This window comes from Echinops telfairi, unplaced genomic scaffold (assembly GCF_000313985.2).
Source record: "Echinops telfairi isolate 266 unplaced genomic scaffold, ASM31398v2 ScPeMD7_3;HRSCAF=10, whole genome shotgun sequence".
NCBI classification, from domain to species: domain Eukaryota; kingdom Metazoa; phylum Chordata; class Mammalia; order Afrosoricida; family Tenrecidae; genus Echinops; species Echinops telfairi.
In genome coordinates this window covers 44,222,191-44,245,600 of record NW_022103899.1, presented here as the reverse complement: position 1 = coordinate 44,245,600, position 23,410 = coordinate 44,222,191, and the positions used below count along the sequence as shown (strand labels likewise).

General features: G+C 53.1%; 1 protein-coding gene across 1 annotated transcript in view; it reads left to right on the top strand.

The window, feature by feature from the left end:
• TNS1 (tensin 1) overlaps positions 1–23,410 on the top strand; it is a 110,435-nt gene that overhangs the window by 21,036 nt on the left and 65,989 nt on the right. The window contains exons 11-12 of the mRNA XM_004701785.2: positions 1,037–1,102; positions 2,751–2,867. Of these exons, the coding sequence (XP_004701842.2) occupies positions 1,037–1,102; positions 2,751–2,867 (183 nt within the window). The remainder of the gene's footprint in view (positions 1–1,036; positions 1,103–2,750; positions 2,868–23,410) is intronic.

Here is a 23,410-nt window from a genome sequence, read left to right as displayed (position 1 = left end):
CAAACTCAACTCCCCACTGTTGAGTCGATGCATACTCATTGCATCCCAATAGTGATTACACATTGGGGTGTAGTCCCCACGGTCAGAAGTTCCAAACCACCAGCTGCTCTGGAGCTCGGGAAAGAGACCGGGCTTTCTCCTCTCATCGAGTCCCAGGCTGGGCAATGCACAGGGGCGCCCTGCCCGGTCTGTCCTGCCCTGAAGGCTCCCCATGGCCAACATGGACTCCTGGCCGTGAGTGTGGATGCAGGGAGAGTTGACACTTGATAGGTGGGGCTGGAGCAGGTCTGAGGAAGGACCGGGAACAAGTGTCCTCCCTTCACCTGGCGAGAGTCTTAGAGACAACGGGCGGATGAACAACAGCAACAACGACAAATAGAAGCTTCACTGTAGTATGTAAAGTCCCCATGGTAATCGAGGGGAGCATGGATTCATCATGGAAACCGTCGTCATGCAGCTCACCGGTTTTAACGCCAGAGGTGGGAATAGTGCAGTGGTAAATCAGTAGAGACTATTGAACACTAATATTTCAAGAAATAATGGTGTAGAGCACTTAATTAGCCACCGGTAGAACAACACGTAGGCACGGCTAGAAGTGGTGATCTCCGACAAGGAGGATTGTCGCCAGGATGGGCAGAATATGTGATCATAATAGTATGAATAATAATGATAGCTGTCATATGAGATTATCAACCATGTATACGTCTATCGGGCCCTGGGATGCCATAAACCGTGTGCACGCTTCTAAGAAACTAAAGGGTAGTGGTTCAAACCCACGTGGGAGTGCCATTGATGAAAGCTCTGGCGATCTGTCCTCATAAAGATAATCGCCACCAAAGTGCCGTGGGCAGCTCTGCTTCGTAGGAAACACGAAGGGCTTGCCCTGCACTGGGATGGACTCAATGGTAAATGAATCCAGTGTGGTTATCCATGCGGTCCTTTAATTTCTTTTTCTGTTTTTTTCTGGAAGAAAACTTCATGTGGAGTCTTATTTGTGAACAGTTTACCCATTTTTGATTTTTTTCTTCTTTTTCAGATGACCGCTTTCCGGAATATGGCAAAGTGGAGTTCGTATTTTCTTATGGGCCAGAGAAAATTCAAGGTAGAAGCCAAATGAAAATCTGTTGCCCCATCTTTTCCCTTCTGCTGTGAACTACCTCTGTTCTGATCCTGAACCATCCAAACAGGCTGGTTGCCCCAACACTTAGCGAGGTAGATGTGTTCGAGTTGCAGACTAGCCGGACATGATCTGTGCATCCGAGTGGACCCCCCAGCCAAACAAGACCCAGTGACTTGAATCTCTGATGTAACAATTCAAAAGCAGACAGAGAAGCGCTGGGCGGATGAAGTGTTTGGTCCCATTAGGTCATCATTGTATGCTGTTTGGAGATCCAGGGTCCCGGGGGAGGGAGGGAGTGGCAGGGGCAAGGCTACAGGTGCTGGGTGGATGATGCCTGTTTATGAGACCTGAGGTGATTCAACCTGAAGACGAGAAGGATGATTTAATCATCGTCTTTAAGCTTCTGGACTGTTAGCTGTGGCGAGCAGTCATTCCCCATCTTATCTGAGAACAGATCTGGAAGAGCTAGAGTTCGCCTATAGCGGAGGGACCGGCACTCACCCTGGAAGGCCTGGCCTGTTAGTTAGTGCTGTCTTCATTCCTGCGAAGCTCAGGGGGGACTCCCCCTCTCCCCTCAGATTTCTGACTAGAGTGGAGGACGTCTTACATGAGGGCCAGGGAGTTTGTTGGCCAGGGTGACCTCCCAGAGACCCCATGTCCTCTCTAGATCAAGCCTGGGGCTGGCCTTGCTGTCTCTGACATCATGCAAACCTTCCCACATGCCCTGCCCTTGACTCAAGATGCAGACCTGCCAGACCTCTCGCCACTGCCCTGGTGGGCCCAGGGCCTGTTGAGAAAGAGGCCGCTGTCCAGCCTGAGAGTCTTCCCAGCTCTCTCCTGGGTCTCCGTTCCTCAGTGCCCTGTCCTGATTCACCCCTGTGACCTGGTGTGAGCCTTTTCACGAAGGCAAGAAACCAGACCGCTGGATTCTCCTTCCAACCTGAGCCACTGGTCCCTCCCCCGCCATGCTCACGAAAACCGAGAAGTCCCTGAGGAGCATCCTGGGAGAGAGAGCTGCTTGGCTCCCTCTGTCCTTCCAGCTGCGGAGCTCATTCTCCATCTCCTCCCTGTTAGTCTGGGTGGACTGGAGAAACAGATTCATAGACACTCCTGTGTATAAGAAAGAACTTTATGTCAAAACACAATTGTATATTCAGAAAACAACCCAGCCAAGTGCAGATCAAGTACGTAAGTCCGATATTAGCCCATATGTCCGATACCAATTTGGAAATTCCTCTTCAGACTCACGCAACACATACAATGACGCTGAATGCAGGATGATCACAGGCCAGTTGGTAGACGGTCTTGTGGATCCAGTGGTGGTGGAAGCATCTCAGCACTGACCTGGGTCTCCCCGTGGCTCCTCCAGCTCCAAGGTTCTGGCTGCCATCAGCATGGCTCCCTGGGGCTTGTCAGCAGGCATGTCGCTTGAGGAGACAAGCAGGGAGAGTCTGTGTAGTTCTGGCCTCCAGTGAGCTATTGATCTCTGTAGCACCTCCAAAATGAGGTCATCAAGCTGCAACCTGATTGACAGGCTAAACTCCACCCCTCACCCTAAATAGTCTCACGTTGACAGCAGATATGTAACTACCACACTCCCTGACTGCTCCCCTCCCTGCTTCCCCCTCAGGCATGGAGCACCTGGAGAACGGGCCGAGTGTGTCTGTGGACTACAACACTGCCGACCCCCTCATTCGCTGGGACTCCTACGATAACTTCGGTGGGCACCGAGAGGATGGCGTGGAGGGTAGGTGGGGACCAATGGCTTCCAGCTCCTGCTCTCAGGGACCACCTCCATTCTCTCCACTGGCTGCCGCATCACCCTGGTCAGAGGAGGGCAGAAGTTGGGGGTGGCCCAGAGAGGGGGTGAAGCAGAGTAGAAGTCCAGTCACCTCTGGGTGCTCACAGCTCAGTGGGGACAGTTAAGACCAAATGCACTGACGTCTTAAAGAATGTGGACACAGCCAACCAGCCCAAAGGTGGTATCATGGGGGTGCAGTGGTGGGGGCTGGATGAGTCACATAGCCGAGGTGTTCGGAGGTGGAAATGGTCAGGTGGGAGTGAGGGGAGGGGAGGTTCCAGAGAGCCAGCACATCCCCGAGGGTTCCAGGAAGCAGGTGGCCCTGAGTGACCTTTGCTGCACTGTCCAGGCTACGTTCAGACCTGCAGTTGGGGTTCTCAGGCCCAGGGCCTGAATCCTCTGGAGCCAGAGCATGAGGAAGGGCAGGCACAGCAGCCCAAGGAGATGTCTGAGTGCTGAGAACAAATGGACAGAGCCCCCAGCTTGCAAAGAAAACCACAGGGGTGATGGGCATGGGCATTTAATTGCGCTCCGAAAACCTGACAGCAGGTCAGCTGGCTGACTGGAACTCAACCCAGCTCCTCTGGGAGATCGGAGGAGTCCTATGGTTCTGTGGGGTTCACATAAATGGGCGTGGGGTGGGGCCTCCGAAAGGGACATACCTGGGATTCTGCCCGCCCGCAGACTCGCGGGCTGGGCTGTGGGCTCGGGCTGGTCTGCTGGACGGAACCCTAGGACCGACCGCAGAATGTTTCAGCCGGGAGTGGTCTTGCTGCTGCCTCCCCTCCTCCATTCTCTGCTGGGGTAACAGGCGCCTGAAGCCTGGGTCCCCTGAGTTAGCTACCCCCCCTGCCCCTCCCCCCTCCAAGTCAGAATGGATGGACACCAGAACCCAGACTCTGAGCTTCTCTTCCTGGTGGGGCCGGTCTTGAGGCAAGGCTGCAAGGTCCCTGGGGACCCTTGGCCTTAAAACAGGGCTGGGCCAGAGACAACCCTGTTGTCTGCCCTCAAGGCTGCTGGGCCGCCTACCTCTCTCTCCCCCCATGTTCTGGAGTTGCCCACTCAACCCCCAAAAGTCCTTGGGCCTTTTCTTGAGTCAAGGTGCTCCCTTCGACCTTGGCCTGGGAGATCCCGGACTGAGCAGTGGGGTTCAGAAGGGGTGAAGGGCCATCAGGGACTTGGTGAGGGATAGATTTTTGACATGGACCCTTTAAAAACTGACGATCGTCCTTGTGTATGCCCTACTCCAGGGCACTTCCTGGGTAGCCTTCTCTTCCTCAGGGCCCTCTGATGTCCTGAAGTGCCCCCAGCAGGCTCTCCCTGCCCGAGAAGAAGCGCTCCTCTTGCCCCCTCGCCCTGCCTCCCTCCCCTGAGCTGAGGGGTAGGAGAGAGCAGTGGTGAAGTGATTACTCGGACATCCCAGTGGCTGCCCGCCCAGCGCTTCATTCTCTGGGGTGTTTGCATTTTTAACAAGAACACTTGGCCATTTGAAGGAATGCTCACTGTCTCACCGTCTCCCTGGTGCAACTTCAGGACGACAAGCAATGTAAAAACATTCCGTAAACTGTAAAAGTGCCAGGCAGATCAAAGGTAAACTAATTAAGGGGGAAGAAGAAGTGGGCGTGGGAATGACTGAGTGGACTTGGGGAGAGGCAGGAGAGCAGGCCGCTGAGCAGGGGAAGGAGAGGCTTGGCGCCCCCACCCTTCTACCTCCTCATCCCTCTCTCTGCCCTGATCTGCTCCCCCAGGCAGGGGATGGAATTGCAGGGACCTTTTGACCTGTGAAAGGTCAGCTTGTCCATCCTGCAGGGACAAGGGGCTGCTGTGTGGAGACCTGAGAGAGAGGCTGGCCTAGTGCTTGGCCGGCAAGAAGGAGGCAGGGAAGCGGTTGCTGGCCCTGACTGACCCTGCCACTGGGCAGTTATCAGGGGCACACCACCTCAGATTCCCCCCTCTGCTTCTCCTGGCTGGGGTGTTTGTCCAGGGGTCTAGATTCGGGAGGCCAGAAGTAAAAGTATTCTTTGTGAAGAGAGGCTGTCTCAGTGCCTGGATCTGCCTTCCTAGTGGTAGGTGGCCAAGCCCACCATGCCTCCATGTCCCCAGACTATCTGGGTTAAGGGAAGTTGGTCACCGGACCCCTAAGGGTCCAGGGTGTTCAAGAGATGATTCTGGTTGGAGCTGGGAGGGATCCAGGGCTGGGTAGATGCCTGATGGGAGGGGGTGTGACCCACAGTAGCTGTGCCTGCTCTCTGCAGAGGTCCTGGACCAGGACAGCCCCTAACTGACCACAAGGCACTGACAATATTGTAGTGGTTAAGCAGATGTGCTTTAGAGCCATTCTTCCTGGGTTCAAATCCCCGGCCTTCCTTTGGAGAAATTATTTAGCCTTTCTGTGTCTCTGTTTAAAATGGAGTGCCCATTTTCCTTGGATGTTATAGCACTGTTTTGAGAGACAGCATGTACAGGGTTCAAAGGAGAGCTCTGTTACTGTTGCGGGAGCCGAACTGTTACTGTTGCAATTCTGACTCCTGGTGGCTGCCCAGGGGGATTATCTAGGCTGTAATCACTGTGGATACCCATTGCCATCGAGTCAATTCTGACTCACAGCTGCCCTATAAGGCGGTGGAACTGCCCCTATGGGTTTCTGAGACTGTGTCTCTTTACGGGAGTACTGTAGAGACCTTCATTTTTTTCCCCGAGGAGCAGCTGGTGGTTTTGAACTACTGATCTTGGGGTTAGCAGCCCAACACACAACCCACTACCCCACCAGGGCTCCTATGAGTCAGCATTGACTCAGTGGCAATGAGAGAGTGTAATTTTTTTTTAATTTTAAATTTTAATACATCATTTTATTGGGGACTCTTACAGCTCTTACAACAATCCATACATCAATTGTATCAAGCATATTTATACATATGTTGCCATTGTCATTTCCAAAACATTTTCTTTCTACTTGAGCCTTTGGTATCTGCTCCTCATTTTTCCCTGTCCTCCCAGCCTCGTGAACCTTTGATAATTTATAAATTATTTTAACTTTCATATTTTACACTGGCTGCTGTCTCTTTTCACCATTTCTGGGGTACAGTTATACATCATTGTGATTGGTTCTCCCTTTCCCCCCCTTCTCCTTCCACCTTCCCCCTACCCTCATGGTATCGTTATTCCCATTGTTGTTTCAGAGGGGTTTAATCTGATCTGGATGCTGTGTGTTGAGAGCATTATGCTCCAGTCTAGCCAGATTTGTAAGATAGAACTGGGGTCATGATAGTAGGGGTGGGGAGGATGCATTAAAGAAATAGATGAATGCTGTGTGTTTCATCGGTGCTATACTGCACCTTGGCTGGCTCGTCCCTTATTGTCTACAGATGGGCTTTGGGTCTCCACTCCAACCCCCTTGTTAGCATCGGTAGGATTTTTTGTTCTGGGTCTTTGATGCCTGATATCTGACCCCCTTGACACATGATCACACAGGCTGGCATGCTTCTTCCATGTGGGCTTTGTTGCTTCCTAGTTGGATTGCTGCTTGTTTACCTTCAAGCCTTTAAGACCACAGATGCTGTATCTTTTAATAGTCGGACGCCATCAGCTTTCTTCACCACATTTGCTTATGCACCTATTTGTCTTCAATGATCGTGTCGGGAAGGTGAGCATCACAGAATGCCAGGTTATTAGAACAAAGTGTTCTTATGTTGAGGGAGGACTTGAGTAGCGGCCCAACATCTGTCTGCTACCTTAATACTTAACCTATAAATACATGTATATAGACCTATCCCTATCATGATATGTTAATATATTTACATATGTACATGCCTATGTGTACACCTCTATAAATGTCTTTTGCCTTGTAGTTCTTTCTTCTATTCCCTTTTACTTGAGAGTGAGAGTAATCTTTATGGAGAAAGAGAACCAGTCAGTGTTCCCTTGAGTGACTGGCGGTTTTGAGCTGCTAACCTTCTGGTTAATAGCTGGACACATAGCCATTCTTATACGAGGGCTTTTTGGAGCCAAACTACCTGGGCTCAGATCTCATCCTGGATGACTGTCCTTTGGGTGAGATACCATTCTTCTTGGTATTAGTCAACAAATCGTTGGGAGCATCTGGTCGGGAGCAGGAGCAGGGACACTGGAGTGGGTGGGGTCTGGTGTGTCTGACATCAGCGGAGACGAGTCACTGTCTCCGAGTCTTCTGCATGAGTGACCAGCCCTTCCTTGACCGTGCGCCAGCTGCAGTGTCAGGACCGCAGTAGAGGCAAGCTACATTTAATGCTCACAGCCACCCTGTGAGGGAGGTGCTGAGCTCATCCCTGGATGGGGAAATGGGCACAGGGGGGTGGGGCACTGACCCAAGGTTGGTGAGCTGGTGAGGAAATGGGTTGTGAGTGGAGCCGCTGCACTGACTACCGGGCTGTTCTGGGCTGGCCAGCTTCCCAGGGAGCCTGTGCTGGGCATTTGGCTCCATGAGGCGTGCCTGCCCCTTTCAACCTCTCACCACCCTTAGACAAGGCTCCCTCCTCCATCCTGTCTGTCTGGATGGGGCAGGGGTGTCGAATGGGATGGTGTGTGGAGGGTAGGGCCTCACGAAACCACTGGGTCTGCTCTGTGGCAGGTGTGCACAGTGGAGGCTCAGCAGCGCCCCCTCACCCCCACCCCTCAACCTTGCCCTGCACAGGAGGGGGGGAGGGCTGCTCAGTAATGCCACTGGTAAGGGGCAGCTGCTCAAAATAGGGTGGGGGCCATGTGCCCATGGTGGGAAGCAGGCGGCTCTGGAAGTGACCTGCCTCTTCTATTTCAGGCCGGTCCCTCCGAAGCCCATCTGGTGACAGAAAGCAAGCACGAGGTCCTGAGCCAGGTGCTGGGGAGCAAACACCCATTCTGATCAGTGTCCTGGCCAGAGAGCCTGAGTCCCTACTGGCCCCTCACTGGCGGCCAGGGGCATCGGTCCTGAGGGCAGCCCCAGATGGTCCTGACTTAGCTGTTAGGTTGGGACACTGCTCGGTGTTTGACCTCTTACTGGCTGCCTGCAGCATCCCTCCCCTTTCAGATTTAAGGTTTGGGGCATCGCGAAGCTTGGGGTGCCGTGCTCTAACCCTCAGGATGTGCTGGGCTTATCCCCGCTGCAAAACATAGAACCGCCTCAAGGGCTAGGGCATCAACCAGTAAACCAGTTGCCTTTCGGTCAGTTCCGACTGGTGGTGAACTTGTGCGTGCCCAGGTGGGCCTGTGGCCGCAGGGATCCAGTGACTGCAGGTGGATGGTGAGGCCTGTGTTCCAAATCCCCCTGGGCGGACGCAGACTTACTCACGACCTGCGGTTAACAGCCGAGCAAGTTCACCATGCGTCGCACCCACAGCCGTTCAGACCCAATCAGAATGTCTCGGGGGTCAGAATTGGTTCACTGGCAGTGAACCTGGCCTTTTGGGGGGTTGGAAGGTCCTCCGTCCACAGCGGGAAAACAGAGACCGATGAGAAGGGACTTCCCAGTGGGGAAGGAGCCCCGCATGCAGGTACTGCTGGGAGTTACCTCTGCTTCTGTCAGGTCATCCCCACCGCATGAGTGAAGGCAGCGTGAGGGTGGGGCTGCTGGTGACCTCACATGGGGACATGGTGTACTAGGAGGAGTTGGTCTGGAATCCGATGGGTGTGACTCTCAGCTCATTCAGCCTCTCACACCTCCCTTAATTCAGGTGACCTCGAGGTTGTCCAGCGTCTCCTCAAGCACTTAGGGTGAGGAGAGGCTGCTGTAGGGACTGCTTGACCACAAAAGATCCTCCCACCCCCCACCCCCAAACCTTCACTATTGGATGGCTCCAGGGAGGAGAGCCTTGGACAAGGAGGGAGGCAGACAGATGCCTTGGATCTGCCTGTGAGCCGGGACTTGGCCGGGACAGGGGCTGAGGGTCCACAGTGGCTCATCGGTGCATAGGTCGGCAGGAGCAGAAACGGCGAAAGGTGAAAGATGAAGAATGAAGTGGAAGGTCCCTGTTAAGAACTTCCAACCCAGACAGGGTTCTGGGCCTGGGACAGCTGCCCAGGGAGCAGAGGAGGGCCAGCCTTCCGATGGCCTGCGCCTTTGATCCTGGCTGGGGAGCGGGTGGAAGCCCACATCATGGTGAGAGCTCTGGGGCCCCTAGCCTGCTCCTTGAGACTGTCTCTGCCTCTCTGTTTGGTCTGGAGCCCACTGCTGGCTCGGTTCCCTGGCGCACGCCACGCTTCACAGCCTCCAGGAGCCCCATTAGCAAGTTGGCCAGAGTTCTGAAGCCCCATGCCCAGGTCCCTGCTCCCTGTGGGTGGGGGCAGGGCTGGGAATTTGCTGATACTGCATAGAGGAGGCTCCAAGTTCCCCCACTGTGTTCCAGGACAAGCCTTCTCGGAAGCAAGCTGAGACCCAGGGCCCAGGGGCTGCGTCCCAGCTCAGGTGGAACCCAGAGGCGGGCTGGACCAGAGCTGCCTCCTGACCTCTGGGGAGGGTGGGGTGTGCTGTTGTGCACGTCACCTGCTGCCAAAGAGGACGGGGCTGGTGCTGGGTAAGGGAGGAGCAGGGCAGTGCAGGTTGCACGATAGAGACGGGGAGAGAGAGCCAAGCTACAGGCGATGGGCCTGACTGAAGATGGCAAGGCGAGGGCCCAATGTCCAGTCCACCTCTGGGTGTCCCTTCCTCCTGGATGTCCACCTGCTCTTCCATTGTCTTCAGGGCTGGTGACAAGGAGGCTGGGTTTTGTGCCCAAGCTTCTCAGCCCACAGGCTCTGGGAGGGGTGCAGGGCCCTGACGGGGGAGAGCTGGAAGCTCGGTCAGCCGTTGCCTCCCCCCACACTTCTGTCTGAGCTGGGGCAGGGTCTCCCTACCTGGAATGGAAGCTCCACCCAGCGAGACTCCTCAGGGCCTGGGCCTGGCCACGGACTCTGGGTTTTGAGAGAGAAGAAAGAGGGAAGGAGGGGGGCCCAGCACACAGGCCAAGAGTGAGGGGCAGCCAGAAATAAGGCGCCCTTGCTTCAGGTCTTCTTTAAAACCAGTTACCTGTCATGTTGGTGCTGACTTCTGGGGACCCCCGGGGACGGGGCCCTGGGTGTCAGAGCAGCGCTGTGCCCCACAGGCCTTGCAGAGGCTGCTTGTTTAGAAATAGTTTGCTGGAGTTTTCTCTAAGGGCGCCTCTGGGTGGGCTCAGGCTGCTTTTCGGTTAGCAGCCTCCCATGTGAACCCTGTTACCACCCAGATGTCCTCTCTCACAACCCGGCCCCGTAAAATGAGGGTGGGGATGGGGACGAGCAGGCAGTGGTCCTTCCATTTCTCTGAATGCTATCCTGGCTTCTCTCGGTGGCGTGTGAGGAAGGAAGTTGGGCCTCCGGACTTTCCTCTTGGGCTTTCCCAACGTGCGCGAACTTGGGGCAGGAGGCAGCACAGTGAGCTGTCACACCAGTCAGGAGAAGTCCTGACGCCGCTGCTGTGATGGTTGGGTGGCATTAGTAACCAACCCACCCTGGATACAACCACGCCAATCATAATCACAGAGCCATGCCTCCCCCATCGCCAGGGTGACTATCGTAAAAAAGGCGAATTACAATAAGTGTTGGCAAGGATGTGGGGTAGTCAGAACTCTTGTGCGTGCGTTACTGGTAGGGATGGAAGATGATACAGCCATTTTGGAAAACTGTGTGCCATCTCCCACAATGTTAAACAGAGAGCTATCCTATGACCCAGGAATTCCACTCCTGAGCGTACCCCCAAGAAATAAATGAAAATCAGAGTGCACAACAACGTGTACAGGAATGTTACGACGTGTCAGCACTGACTGGCTGGCACCTAACTGTGGCAGCAGCGGTGCTTCATGATGCTGTGCCTCAGCTCACAGACTCACCGGTCATTCACGGATCCTCTGTAGAGAAACGTTTGTCCAAAACCTTTGGCCATGTAAGACAGCATGACTTATTTTCCTGTTACTGAGTTGTAGGGCTCTTTGGACAGTCCGGAAACAAGTTTGTTATCAGATACATGAGGGGGCTTCGAGGAGTTTGTGGGAAAATGGAGTGAAGAGATAATGGGATTGTTGCATGAACTCGTATGATTTGTGCATGCTTTCTCCCAGTCGTGCATTCTGTTCTCGTGGTCTTGAGCCATTGCGTTCAGCAATGCACGTTCATCTAGTCTCCTGACTCTCTTGGAATGAGAGCCCCACGGTCCTGGGCCTCTCTCTCAGTCAGTGGTTCTCAACCTGCCTAATGCCGCCACCCTTTCATACAGTTCCTCATGTGGGGACCCCCCAACCATAAAATGATTTTCACTTCTACTTCATAACTGATTTTGCTACTGTCATGAATCGGGTGACCCCTGTGAAAGGGTTGTTCGACCCTCAAAGGGGTCGAGATGCACAGGTTGCGGACCACTGTTTTAAGTGGAGACCCCATTATTCCAAGTAAGACCTGGTTACACTAGGGCTCACATTTCATAATGAAGCAAAGGAGGGAAGTCACAGAGGGGTTATAGACGGTGCCCAAGGCCACTAATGGGCAGGCAAGCTTCTGACACGGTGGGTGGTGGGTGGTGGTGCTGGAACCAGCAGCTGGGATCTGTACCCAGCTATCATTTTGTGATCTAATCTAGAAGATTCCTCGGCAGCAGCCTGAAAGGCATTATGCTTTTGGTCTGATCACTTTCCAATCTTAGAATTGGTTCCCAGAGTGGCCTGGAAAGCGTGCCCCATTCCACAGAGGGAGGCCAAGCCTCGCAGAACCCTGGACGTCTAAGCAGCCGCGAAGTGCACGAGTTTTGCCTCCCAGCTCCCAGGGCCTATCTCCCTTCGTCTCTGCCCCCCCACCCCCACCCAGGATGATGGTGGTGGGGGCAACTAGATATAGTCCTATTTGGGTTGGGAGTGAGACAGCTAGGCAGAGGAGATACGAGTCACTGTGCCTGCTCTGGGTGAGGTGGGAGAATGAGAGAGAACATGTGTATGTTCCCCCCCTCCCCCAGAGGTTTGCCCTTGACCGTTTTCTCCAAGCTTGACCTTTGTGTCTTCTGCACTTTGGGCAAGAAAGAGGAGGGTAAAATGGTAAAACGGTAAGTGACCCCAGGTTCCTTAGATAAAGGGTCGCCCCTGGCTATCTGAGCAGAGAGTGTCAGGGTTCACTTTTCTAGATTATGGGTGCCAAGGGGATAGAACTGAGCCCCAAACTTTTACTTGTGTGGAAACCGTATGAGAGAGGCAGTGGCTGGTCTTGGTTTCAGGGTGTGTGAGGGAAGGGCCAGGAGGACAGAGACCCCAAGACGCAAGCGCGGGCTCCTGTTGTGCCATCTGATGGAGGCTGCCACCGCCCAATGGCGGACTATTAGTAGCATTTCCCGCTGCAAGAGAGTGGCTCACCTGTGGCAGGGGAGGTTAGCTCTGATTCCCTCCGGCAGTGAGTGATGTGAAGAAAGTCAGGGGTTGGGTCTGCCTGTGGGACTTTCTCCAGAGGCAGGGATGATAGAGTTTCTCAAGTAGCATTCTGGGTACCTTTTCTGCCCCCTTCCCCCACCAACAGAAAAAGCCCTGTCTGGACTGGAATCAGAAAATTAAAATGCAAGGTCAGGGTGACCTTGTGTATAAAAATGAGGATACCGTTGACCCAGCCTTTCTGCCAGCCTTTCTGCTGGTCACCTGCTTAGCACTGTGCCTTGCCGGGTGGGGCTGAGTTTGTCCCAATGCCCCTGCCCTGCTCTGCAAGGTGGCTGGCAGGCTCTGTCAGCAAACCAGTTCCCTCCGGGTGAATGTGCCTTGGGCCTCTGTAAACCTCTGCCAGCAGGTGAAGGGTAGAAGGGTGGGAGCCTTACTGGAGCAGATCCAGCGCTCAGGGTCTTTTGGTGTTCCAGTGTCATGCTCCCAGCCGGCACGGGTGGGCAGTAGGACACACTTTGCACCCCTCCACCCCTTTTCCCTCTTCAAGTGCAAGTTGGCTGGACCATCATGACTCCCATTTATGAACTCTAGTCATACCTGAGACAAGAAATAGAAGCTTCTATTCATCCAGTATTTGAAACAAAACCCCTCCAAAACTGCTTTTCAAGCTACTTTTCGTGAGGACCCTTGGTGGGTCAGGGGTAGACATCGCGTCTTCCTGGCAAGAGACCTGGGTTTGATGCCACCAGTTCATGCTGGGTTAAGGTGACAGGATTTTAACATTGGTAAAGCGGGACAAAAGCGGGCACACCATTGATAAAACTCATATCCTGGCGAAATAGCCACATGGCAGCCGAAAACCGTATACCCTAGCTTGTCGTGCATTCTTTAAAAAAAATCGGGACTTTTTAAAAAACGCCGCGGAGATGCGGGACAAATTGTTAAAAATTGGGACTGTCCCGTCAAAAGCGGGACGTCTGGTCACCTTATGCTGGGGGCAGAACTTTGTCCAGCGGAGCTTCTGGACTAGGACAGACTAGGAAGGAGGGCTCGCTGTTCTACTGCCCCAAACTGTGAGTCTGCAGCCAATCACGGGGCTGGGGCAGGACCAGGCAGCATTGTGTCCCAAGATTGGAGACCAACTTAATGGCAGCTAACAGCAACAACAGAGCCGAGCTTCAAAAACCCTCGTGAAACTCTCCCTCCCCCACCCCCGTTTCCTCGCTCCCTTCTTGCCCACCTCCTGTGCTGTTCATGGCACTGGCAGGGTATGCAGAGCGCACTGGCCTGGGGCCCCCCCCCAGGCATCAGACAAATGTCCTAGCCATCCTAACCCATGACCGGATGTGGAAGGATCTCAGGAGGAAGTTGTCCAGCCAGGTGCCCTGGCTTTTGGAGGCAGAGGGGGATGGCGTCTCAGGGGTAGTGCATTGAAGCCGATCCTAAGACGGTACTGAAAACCATGGGTTTGGACAACGTTGCCCTGAGTGTTGGACGTAGAGGGGGGACAACAGTCAGCCCTGAGTGTAGGACGCAGAAGGGGTGCATCAGTCGCATCTTAAGGCCCCCCCGCCCCCCACACTGTTGTGGGGTGGACAGGGTGGGTTCTAGGGGAAGGTGGAGGTTGGAGTGAGGGGAGAGCTGAGGCAATCTGAGGTCGGTAAGTGAGGGCCTTCTTGGGGTGGCTGAGGGAAGGGTCCCTGGAGTCCCTCTGCTCGGGGCTGTCCCTGCTCCAGGAACTGAGCTGAGTTGGCCGCCTCAGCCCTCACGGGCTCAGAGTCGCCATTTCTCTTGGCAGGGACCCCTTCTCTCAGAGGTGGGGTGGGGTTGGGAGGGGCGACTCCTTGGAGCCCAAATGCCTGGTTCTGACACACTTGGCCAGCTCTTGGTGTTTTGCCCAGGTGACTCTTCCTGACCAGCACCTGGTGGAGACTCCTTGGTGTACTCCAAACCCCCCAGCCCCAGGCAGGCCAGGTGACATTGCTGTTGGCTCTGGTGAGGTGAGGGGGGTATTTGCACAAATAGTTGAGGAGCGGTGGAGACCTTCAAGGAAAGATCTGGGCTGCAGGCCCGCCGCCTCTCTCTGCAGCCCGGAAGCATGCCGCCATGTGGGAAAAGGCTCTGTGTCTAGTTTCTCTGCGCTGGACTTGAAGCTGTCTTCTTGGAGTTCTGGGTGTTGCCTGGGGCCTTGCTGTCCTTGGAGGATGAACCCTCCCCACCCCATCCCCACCCCTGCGCCCCCCTCTTTCTGCAGTGTGGTGCCCCTGGGGCTTGTGTGCAGGTGCTGACAAAGTTGAGCTCCTTCAGGAAGTGTCCTGGCCTGGCTTTGGGGCCACGTCTCCAGCAGCCTCCGGGAGGCAGCATCACGCCTGCAGGCTGTGTGCATCTTGTCCTTCTCCTCCTGCAGCAGAGCCCCTCCTTCATGACTCATGCTCTGAGTCCTGGCTGCTGTCTTCATGGCCAAGGCCGACGCCATGTCCTGGGCCTGGACCCGGGGAATGGCCAGGGCTTTGTCCTTTCATGGCCGTCCTCCGTCTAGTCCCCTAGCTTCTTATGAAAGATTCACCTTCTTCATTCTTTGCTCTCTCCTCCCTGCATGACAGTTCAGGGCAGGGTCTTAAGAGTGACTGGGAGGCAGTTGAGTCACCAGGAGAGGGACCAGAGGGCTGAGCCTCAGCTGTGCTTCTCGTCTTTCTCTGTTGACCTTGGGCACATCACTTAACCACTCTGCCCCCGAGTGCCCTCACCTGTAGGATGGAGACTAGGACAGCGCCTGTCTTGTAGCGTTGAGGACCCAATGAGTAAATCCATGGGTGCCTGGCTCAATGCCTGGCATAGAGTCAGTTAAAGTGAGCCTTCGCTGTTACAGCCGTGACTGCTGACCTTGGTAACCCACGGGGTAGCCTGCGTCGGGTTAGTGAGGGGTTAAACCTTTAGGAGAGGAGACAGTCTCGTCTCCCTCCCGTGGACCAGCTGGTGGGTTTGAATCGCCAACCTTGTGGTTTACAGCCCAAGACGTACCAGGGCTCCATCTGATTTTGGTGGCACTTTCTGAAATTCTTCCCCAAGTGTAAGGCAGCTCACCTTCCACCCCTTCCCCTCGCAGAGCTGGGTCTGATGGCTTCCCGTCCAGTGCTCTTGCCACGCAGGGCAGGTGTGTGCACGCACGCGTGTATGGACGTGCACCCGTTCCTTTTCTCCCTGGTTGGTGTCGGCTCCATTCCGAGGCGGAGGGATTTCTGAGGTCAAACACAAGTCAGGGGCAGAGCCAGGCCTAGCTCCTAGGGCCCGCCTGCTCTCCCTGGTGCCCATCACAGTGGTGGCCAGGGGTGGCGGCAGTGGGGCGTGGGGTGAGGGCTGCGGCTACTGCTTTCTCTTCCACTGGGATAAACAAAGCAGCCTATCAGCATGCAGGGGCCTGAGAATGACGTGCTCGTGGACATGACCTTGAGTCTGCTCTGTTGGGAGAAGAGGGAGAACAGCAAACCATCTGTGTCCCTCGCAGCATGGGCTGCCCTCGGTGACATTTGCTCGCTCATTCAACAAAGATGCGTTCCGGGCCAGTCCCTGGTCGGGAAGAACCTTCCAGGCAGGCAAGCAGCAAGTGGGAAGGCCCTGAGGCAGGCGTCCCCCCGGAGGGTCTCGGATGGGAGTCATCCCAGGGGTTTTTTGGCTTCTTTTTTGTTGTTTTTGTTTGTTTTGCATTTGACCACCTTTGTGTATTTTAACTTCCCCTGTGAGATGCAGGCCAAGGTTGGCAGAGCAGTCCGTTCTGCATCCAATCATTCATGCATCTTTTCTTAAAAGCCACCCGTTGCATCGCCCTCCTGTTTCTTGTTTCTATTTCTCCCTCCCTCTTAACATCTTTGAACATTGACTTGGGTAAATGCTGCCCTTGTGATCTCAAACAGTTTGGTTATTCTGGTATTGGGGCGAGTGAGTTTCATTCCAGACCTGAGGGGTAACCTAGGGCCGCTGTCTTGGGGGTCCCACCAGTCTCTATCTGACCAGACAGTGTGATCTCTTTTGTGATTCCCAGATCTGTTCTGTATGCTTCTCTCACTCTGCCTTCTGCTTCCTAGTGTTACCCTTTCCGGAACAGTGGAGAGAAGAATTTGGCTTTCACCCTGAGCCTTTTCTTCTAACAAAATGTCGTAGCCATCTTCCCATGTTGCTGTTGGGACCCATCGAGTTTGTTCCCACCCACAGTGACCCTGCCTGTGGGCCACAGGATGAAACACTGCTAGTCCTCATCACCCTCACCATTATTCCTGTGCTCTAGCCCCTTGTTGCGGCCTCAGGGACCACCCGTCCCCTTGAGGGCTTGCCTCTCATTGGCTGCCCCTCTGTCTCTTCATGGAAGCACATAACGAGCCATCGCTTTTGTTTTTGCATCACCTCCGCTGTACATATGTACAAGGCTATCCAACTATTTTCTTTAACTCTATCTAAGCAACACAGACATGTAGGTTGCTCCGAACCTTCACTGTTTCAAAACCAGCTCCTGTTCTGTTTTCCCTTGCCTTGGTCTCCGCAGGGCGTATTTCTAGATGCGGATTTGTGTGGGAGCGGGTGGTCAGACTCTGAGGGCACAAGGCAGCCCCCGGAAGGGCTCTGTGGATGCTGAGTCCGTCCAGTGAGTTGGTTAGGGGTGAGGAGGAAAACTGATCCCTGTGTAGACATCTTCGCTGTATGAGATGGAGTCTTCTGGTGGTGCCGATGGTTCAGGGTGCTAAGGAAAAGGTTGAAGGTTCGAATCCACCCTTAGTCAATCTGCTTCCGTAAAGATTCACAGCCTCTCAGATTCTATAGACTAGTTCAACTCCATCCCGACAGGGGCGCTAGGAGTAGGAATTGACTCGCCAGCACTGGGCTTGGTGTGGCTCATAGACCAGGGCGACTGATGGCTGCCAAGTGGACGCCAGGTGTGTCCCAAAAGAGCTCTCCTCCAGAAGCCGGGTGCACGTGCGCAGAACACCAAGCCTGTCTTCTGAGGTACCTTTTGGGAGACTCAGACCGCCCACTTGCAGTCCTGTGCTTAACTCGCTGTGCCACCGGTGTGAGGGGGCTTTTTCCTTTCCCTCCTGTAGCTAGTTCTCCTGTGAGCTCAGGACCCTCGCTCCATTGCACACATGATAGAGCACACACAGAGATACCAGCTTAGCGACTTTAACTGCAAGGCCGGCAGTTCGAGACCACCAGCCGCTCCTCAGGAGAAAGACAGGGTTCTCTACTCCCGTGAAGAATTACAGTCCCCGAAACCCGCAGGGACTGTTCGTGCCCTGTCCGATTGGGTCGCTAGGAGTCAGCCATGAGTGACCTCTGTTTACACAACCAGGGAAGGCCCAGGGTCTGGATTCTGACAGCTGCTACCTTTCAGCTTGGTGTCATAGAGGCAGGGTTCTGAGGAGCCCTGGGGACTGGTCCCTTGCAGACAGGCCCGTGGCTCAGCCAGCGCCCTAGAGTGTGTAAGCTCCGGGCACTGGGGTTTGATTTAAAATGAAAGCTTGCCTGCCCAGCCTTGCCCATCTCTCCATGCCTGGACCTGGGGTTCCCCGAAGGCCCACAGTGGTCAGTCCTGGCTCCTCTCTCCTGCTCTCTCCCCTCCCCTGGCCAGCCTCAGTGGGGAGGCCTGGAGGCTGAGGGTATGAACTCTGCTTGGGGCGGGGAGCCGCTTGCTGCCCGCTGCCTGGCTCGTGTGCTCTAGAGTCAGGTTTCAGAGTTTCACCGAGGAAAATAAATCAGCTCTTCATTGCCTTCCCAGCCCCCGAGCCTGCAGCCTCATCTCGTGTGTATTTTCAGACTTGCTGGAAGTCACTGTCTGTCCTAGCCCCCAGGGGCTCCGAGGCTGCTGCAGAAATAACCCTGGACGGAGTGTGACGTTGGCAGCCGCCCGGGCAGGAAAGGAGAGGCCAGGGCTCTGGGTCCCAACAGTACCCTCTCTTCGAGGGGCCCTGGGGCACTTCTGAGCTGGATCCAGGCAGCATTTCAGGGGTCATCCAGCTGTACGCTCCTTTTGCACGGAGGGTTGAACTGAGGCCCGTTTAAGATCCAGCACTTAGAACTCTGGCCCCTTGCCTCTCAGTATTGATGCAGCCAGACAGCATGTTCTTTAGGTCCTAGGGGGTCATTTAGGAGACCCTGGGTGGGGGTCAGGTGGTTTCTTCCCTCGGGAGCTAAACCAGAGGTTGGAGGTTCCAAGTTCTTCCAGAGGCACGTCACAGGAAAGGCCTGGAGAGCTACTGCGGATGAATCAGCTGTTGAAAAGCCACACCCACGGGGCCACTATGCATCAGAATGGATCGGTGGTACCTTGCGTGTCACTGACAGGCAGGTATATCTTGTACAGGTGCCACTTGGGAATTTGCTGGCAGCTCGAGAGAGAGCGTTGCGTTTGGCTGCAGCAGGAGGAGGGCGAGGTTTGACATCCAGGAGGACTGTCTTACCAGGAGGGAGGGGCAGAGGAAGCAAGAGCAGGTGACAGCTCTGGATTTCCTTGAAGTTGCAAAGAGCCTTCCAGGCCACCCATCATGATGAAGGACCATGGCACGTGGACATGGACAAGGCAACTTGGGCAGGGGTTCTGTGAGGCTGTGTGTGCCAGGAGGAGCCTGGAGGCTTGCCCTAAGCTCCCCCTTTTCCGTCTCTCCCCTTTTCTGCGTCAGAGTTACTCTCAAGACTGACAGGCAGGGATGCTGGGGCTCCTGCCCCAAGTAGTAGCAGACCTGCTAAACTTCTCCCAGCCTCCTGGTCGCAGGGCCCATTGTGTGCAACATCCCAGCCCCCTTTGCAGGTTGGAGGTGGGGGCTCCCTGCGTTCTGGGAAGCGGTGGGCGCCAGGAGCTTCTGACCCCGCCAGTCTCATCGTGGACCAGGCTCTGCGTCTTTACAGCTAGTCAATGCTCCGGCTGCCTGTCTGAGACATTTGCCTCGTGTTGTTTTGATTGCTTGATTTTAAAAAAAACAAAAAAAAGGTTAGCAGCAAAGTGTTCTTTGATGTGTGTTTGTCTCTTTCTCCAGGGGCAGTGAGATCAGATTTTGATATGAAAGCTCAAAAAGCTTCTCACATCTCTCCCTCCTCCTTTCTCCCCTTCCTGACCCCCCTGCCTGCGCCCTCCCTGAGAACCTCCGAGACCAGACAGGAGCGTCTCATGGGACCCAAGAGCAGCAGGAGGCCTGGCAGTGATGCCCTGGCCCTGCCTAGCCTCATACGCCATGCCTCCGTGGGTCAGGGGGAGTCACTTCCAGCCAGCCCTTTTGCACCAGGGGCTTCCTCCCAGGCCTTTGTTTCTGCCATCTGAGATTGGCTGCTCACGTGCTTATGTATGGGAACCCAGGAGAGACCACATTGCCCTCCATGGATAGACTCACTTGGGAAAGGAAGCAAGGGCACCCCTCCCACCCACCCCCACCCAATCACACACAGAACCACATAGAACCCTCTGCACCCAGCCCTCACTCCTGCACAGACCCCTGTCCTCAGCCCACAGCAGTGACAAGGCTGTCTTTGTAATCCGACATAGCCAACTTGGTAACCAGCACTTAGATGTGGATGCTGAGGACATGGACCCGGGGTCAAGGATGGAGATCGGCCCTGTACTATAGAGGCGGGCCTCTAGGTACAGTGTGCAGCATCTCTGAGGCCATTTCCTAGGCATTTCCAGAAAGCCTTTGAGTTCTGAAAGTATGATTTGTGTGAGCGCTTTTAGATTCCCAGGGATGGCGGGTCAGCATTTCTCTAGGGTGCTGTGATATCGTTGTGACTCTCACCCCCTTCTGCTTGTGGCAGGCATTCGCCATACTGGAACCCTTTGCCCCTCTATCTCTTTTCCTTCTTCCTCTGCTCTCTCTGGGAAGCAGAAAGCAGATGGGTGTCAGCGTCGGGCGGGTCTCTTTACCAAGAACATGGGTGTAAGCCTATCTGGTTGGAAAGACAGTTGTGGAAACAAAGGCGAGAATGCCCCTCTGAGGGCAAGCCCACCGTTCACGGCTTGGCACCCCATTCTCCCCTGTGTTCTCCCGCTTCCTTGCTCCCTCCTGTTGTCTTGTAGGGCAACTATAACAACGTGCCACAAGCTGTGTGGCTTAAAAGACCATACATGCACTGCTCTGGAAACCCTGAGTTCAAATTCAAGGTGTTATCGGGCCATGCTCCCTCCTAAGTCTCCTGTGGATGATCCTTTCTTGTCTTTCCAAGAGTCTGGTAGCCTCAGACCATTCTTGGCTTGTAGCAATGTCATCACCTGGCCATCCTTCCTCTGTCTGTCACTCTGTGTCTCTTCTCTGTTTTATAAGGACCCTGTGAAGGTCAGATTCCACCGCTTCTTGGTCAGTTTGCCCAGTTTGTCAGACTGTGGTGGCTTGTGTGTTGCTGTGATGCTGAACGCGATGTCACTGGCATTTCAAATACCAGCCGGGTTGGTCACTTGGAACAGGTTGGAGCAGACCTTGCAGACTAAGAGCAAACTGTGAAGAAGGAATAGGCTGTTCACTTTTACTGGAAACCCTCTGACTAGCATCTAACCACTGCTAGTTACTGAAAATCTACTGAACCGCGACAGGACAGTGTCAGAGATAGTGCCAGAAGATGAGCCCCTCAGGATGGAAGACATTCAAGATATGAATGAGGAAGAACTCCTTTCTTTTTTAAAAAAATTCATTTTATTTGGGGCTCATACAACTCTTGTCACAATCCATACAGCTACTTTCTTAAGTAGCTTGGACCACAGTGCCATGGACAGATTAAAGCCTGTTGGAGTGATGTCTTTGGGAATCTTCATTTGCTGATTGGGTATGGCTCAAAATGAGAAGAGCGAGCTGCAAATATCAATTAATAGCTGGAACCTGGAATGTATGAAGTATGAATCTAGGCAAATGTGAACTTATTAAAAATGAAATGGAACACATAAAGATCAGTATTCTGGGTATTAGTGAGCCAAAATGGGCTGGGATTGGGCATTTTAAATCAGAAAATAGTCTGGTGTCCTCGGCCTGGACTGAACCCATCAAAAGGGATGGCATTGATTCATTGTCAGAGAGGACATTGCAAGACCAACCTTGAAGCACGGTGCTGTCTGTGACAAGATCGTGTCTAACGTCATCCCAGGACATACAATCAATGCAACTCTTATTCAAGCGTGTGAACCAACCATGATATCTAGGGATGGAGGAATGGAAGAATTCTACCAACATCTTCAGTGTGAAATTGATCAAACATGATGGATTGGTCGTTATTGGGGACTGGAATGTCAAAATTTGGTATCAAAGAAGGAGTAACAGTAGTTTGAAACTGATCTTGGTGACAGAAATGAAACTGGAGATAGCGCGATAGAATTTTGGAAGTCCAACAACTTGCTCCTAGGGAGCTCTGGTGGTATAGTGGTTATGTGTTGGGCTGCAACCCACATGGTCAGCAGTTCAAAACCACAGTAGCTCCAAGGGAGGAAGATTAGGCTTCTTACTCCCATAAATAGTTAAAGTCTCAGAAAATCCACAGTGGGTTGCTATGAGTTAGCATTGGCTCAATAGCAGTGAGAGTGCCTAGTTCAAAGGAAATACATTTTTTTCCAGCAACACCAAAGGGTGCTATACACATGGACTTCTCCAGATGGACCCCACAGAAATCAAATGGACTACATCTGTGGGAAGAGACGATGGAGAAGCTCAATGTCAGGTCAGGGACTGACTGTGGAGCAGACTATCAATTGCTCATCTGTAAGTTCAGTTGAAGATAAAAATAAAAAAAAATCCATGAGAGCTCAAATCCAACCTTGAGTATATCCTACCTGGATCCAGAGAACATCCCAAGAACAGATCGGAGGCAGTAAAACACTAAGGACTGAAGAACTGGTAAGCTTGAGCCGGCAGTAAGACCGCCCATGAAGAAAGCAAAAGGTCATTCAACCAGACAAGAAAGAAAGAAAGATCAAGGTGGATGGCAGAAGAAACTCTGACACTTTCTCTTAATCGTAGAATAGCCAAGGCAAATGGAAGTAAAAAAAAACAACAACAGAAAATCGCAAAGGTCAGCTCAAGAAGACCAAGTTCAAATGTTATAATGAAATGTGCTGAAGCCTAGAGGTAAGAAAATTCAAAAGGAAGAACACACTCAGCGTACGTTAAACTGAAAGAACTCAAGAAAAAAGAATTAGACCTTGAGTGACACTATTGAAAGATTCTGTTTTTTTAATTTTATGGTTTTAATCATTTTATTAGGGGCTCATACAACTCTTACTGCAATCCATACATACGTAAATTGTGTAAAGCACATTTGTACATTCATTGCCCTCATCATTCTCAAAACATTTGCTCTCCACCTATTGAAAGATTCTGTATTGAAAGGTTCTATAGACAAAACATCAAACGATGCAGGAAGCATCAAAAGAAATGGAAAGAATACAAAAAGAGTCACTGTACCCAAAAGAACTTGTTGCCATTCAACCCTTTCAAGAGGCAGCATGTGAGGAGGAAGCAATGGTACTGAAGGAAGAATTCCATGCTGCACTGAAAGCATTAGCAAAATTAAGGCTTCAGGACTTGATGGATTACCAATTGAAATGTTTCAACAAGCTGACGAAACACTGGAAGCATTCACTTATCTATGCCAAGAAATTTGGAATCTAGCTACTCGGCCAACTGACTGGAAGAGATCCATATTTGTACCCATTCCAAAGAAAGATGGCCCAACACAACGCTCAAATTATAGAACTATATCATTGGCATCGCATGCAAGTACATTTTTGATGAAGATCATCCAACAAGGGTTTCAGCAACGCATTGACAGGGAGTTAGCTGCCAGAGGTTCAGGCGGAATTCAGAAGAGGGTGTGGACGAAGAGATATCATTGCTGATGTCAGATGGAAAGCAGAGAAACTCGAAACTTACTTAGTTGTGTTTTATTGATGATGTGAAGGCATTCAATTGTGTGGATCATAACAAAATTATGATTAACCTTGAGAAGAACGGAGAATCCAGAACATTTTATTGTGCTCATGTGGCTCTTATACACGGGTCAGGAGGTAGTTGTGTGAACAGACAGGAGGTAGTTGTGTGAACAGAACAGGGGGCTAAGTCTCCTGTGTACAGCCCTTTCTTGTCTTTCCAAGAGTCTGGTAGCCTC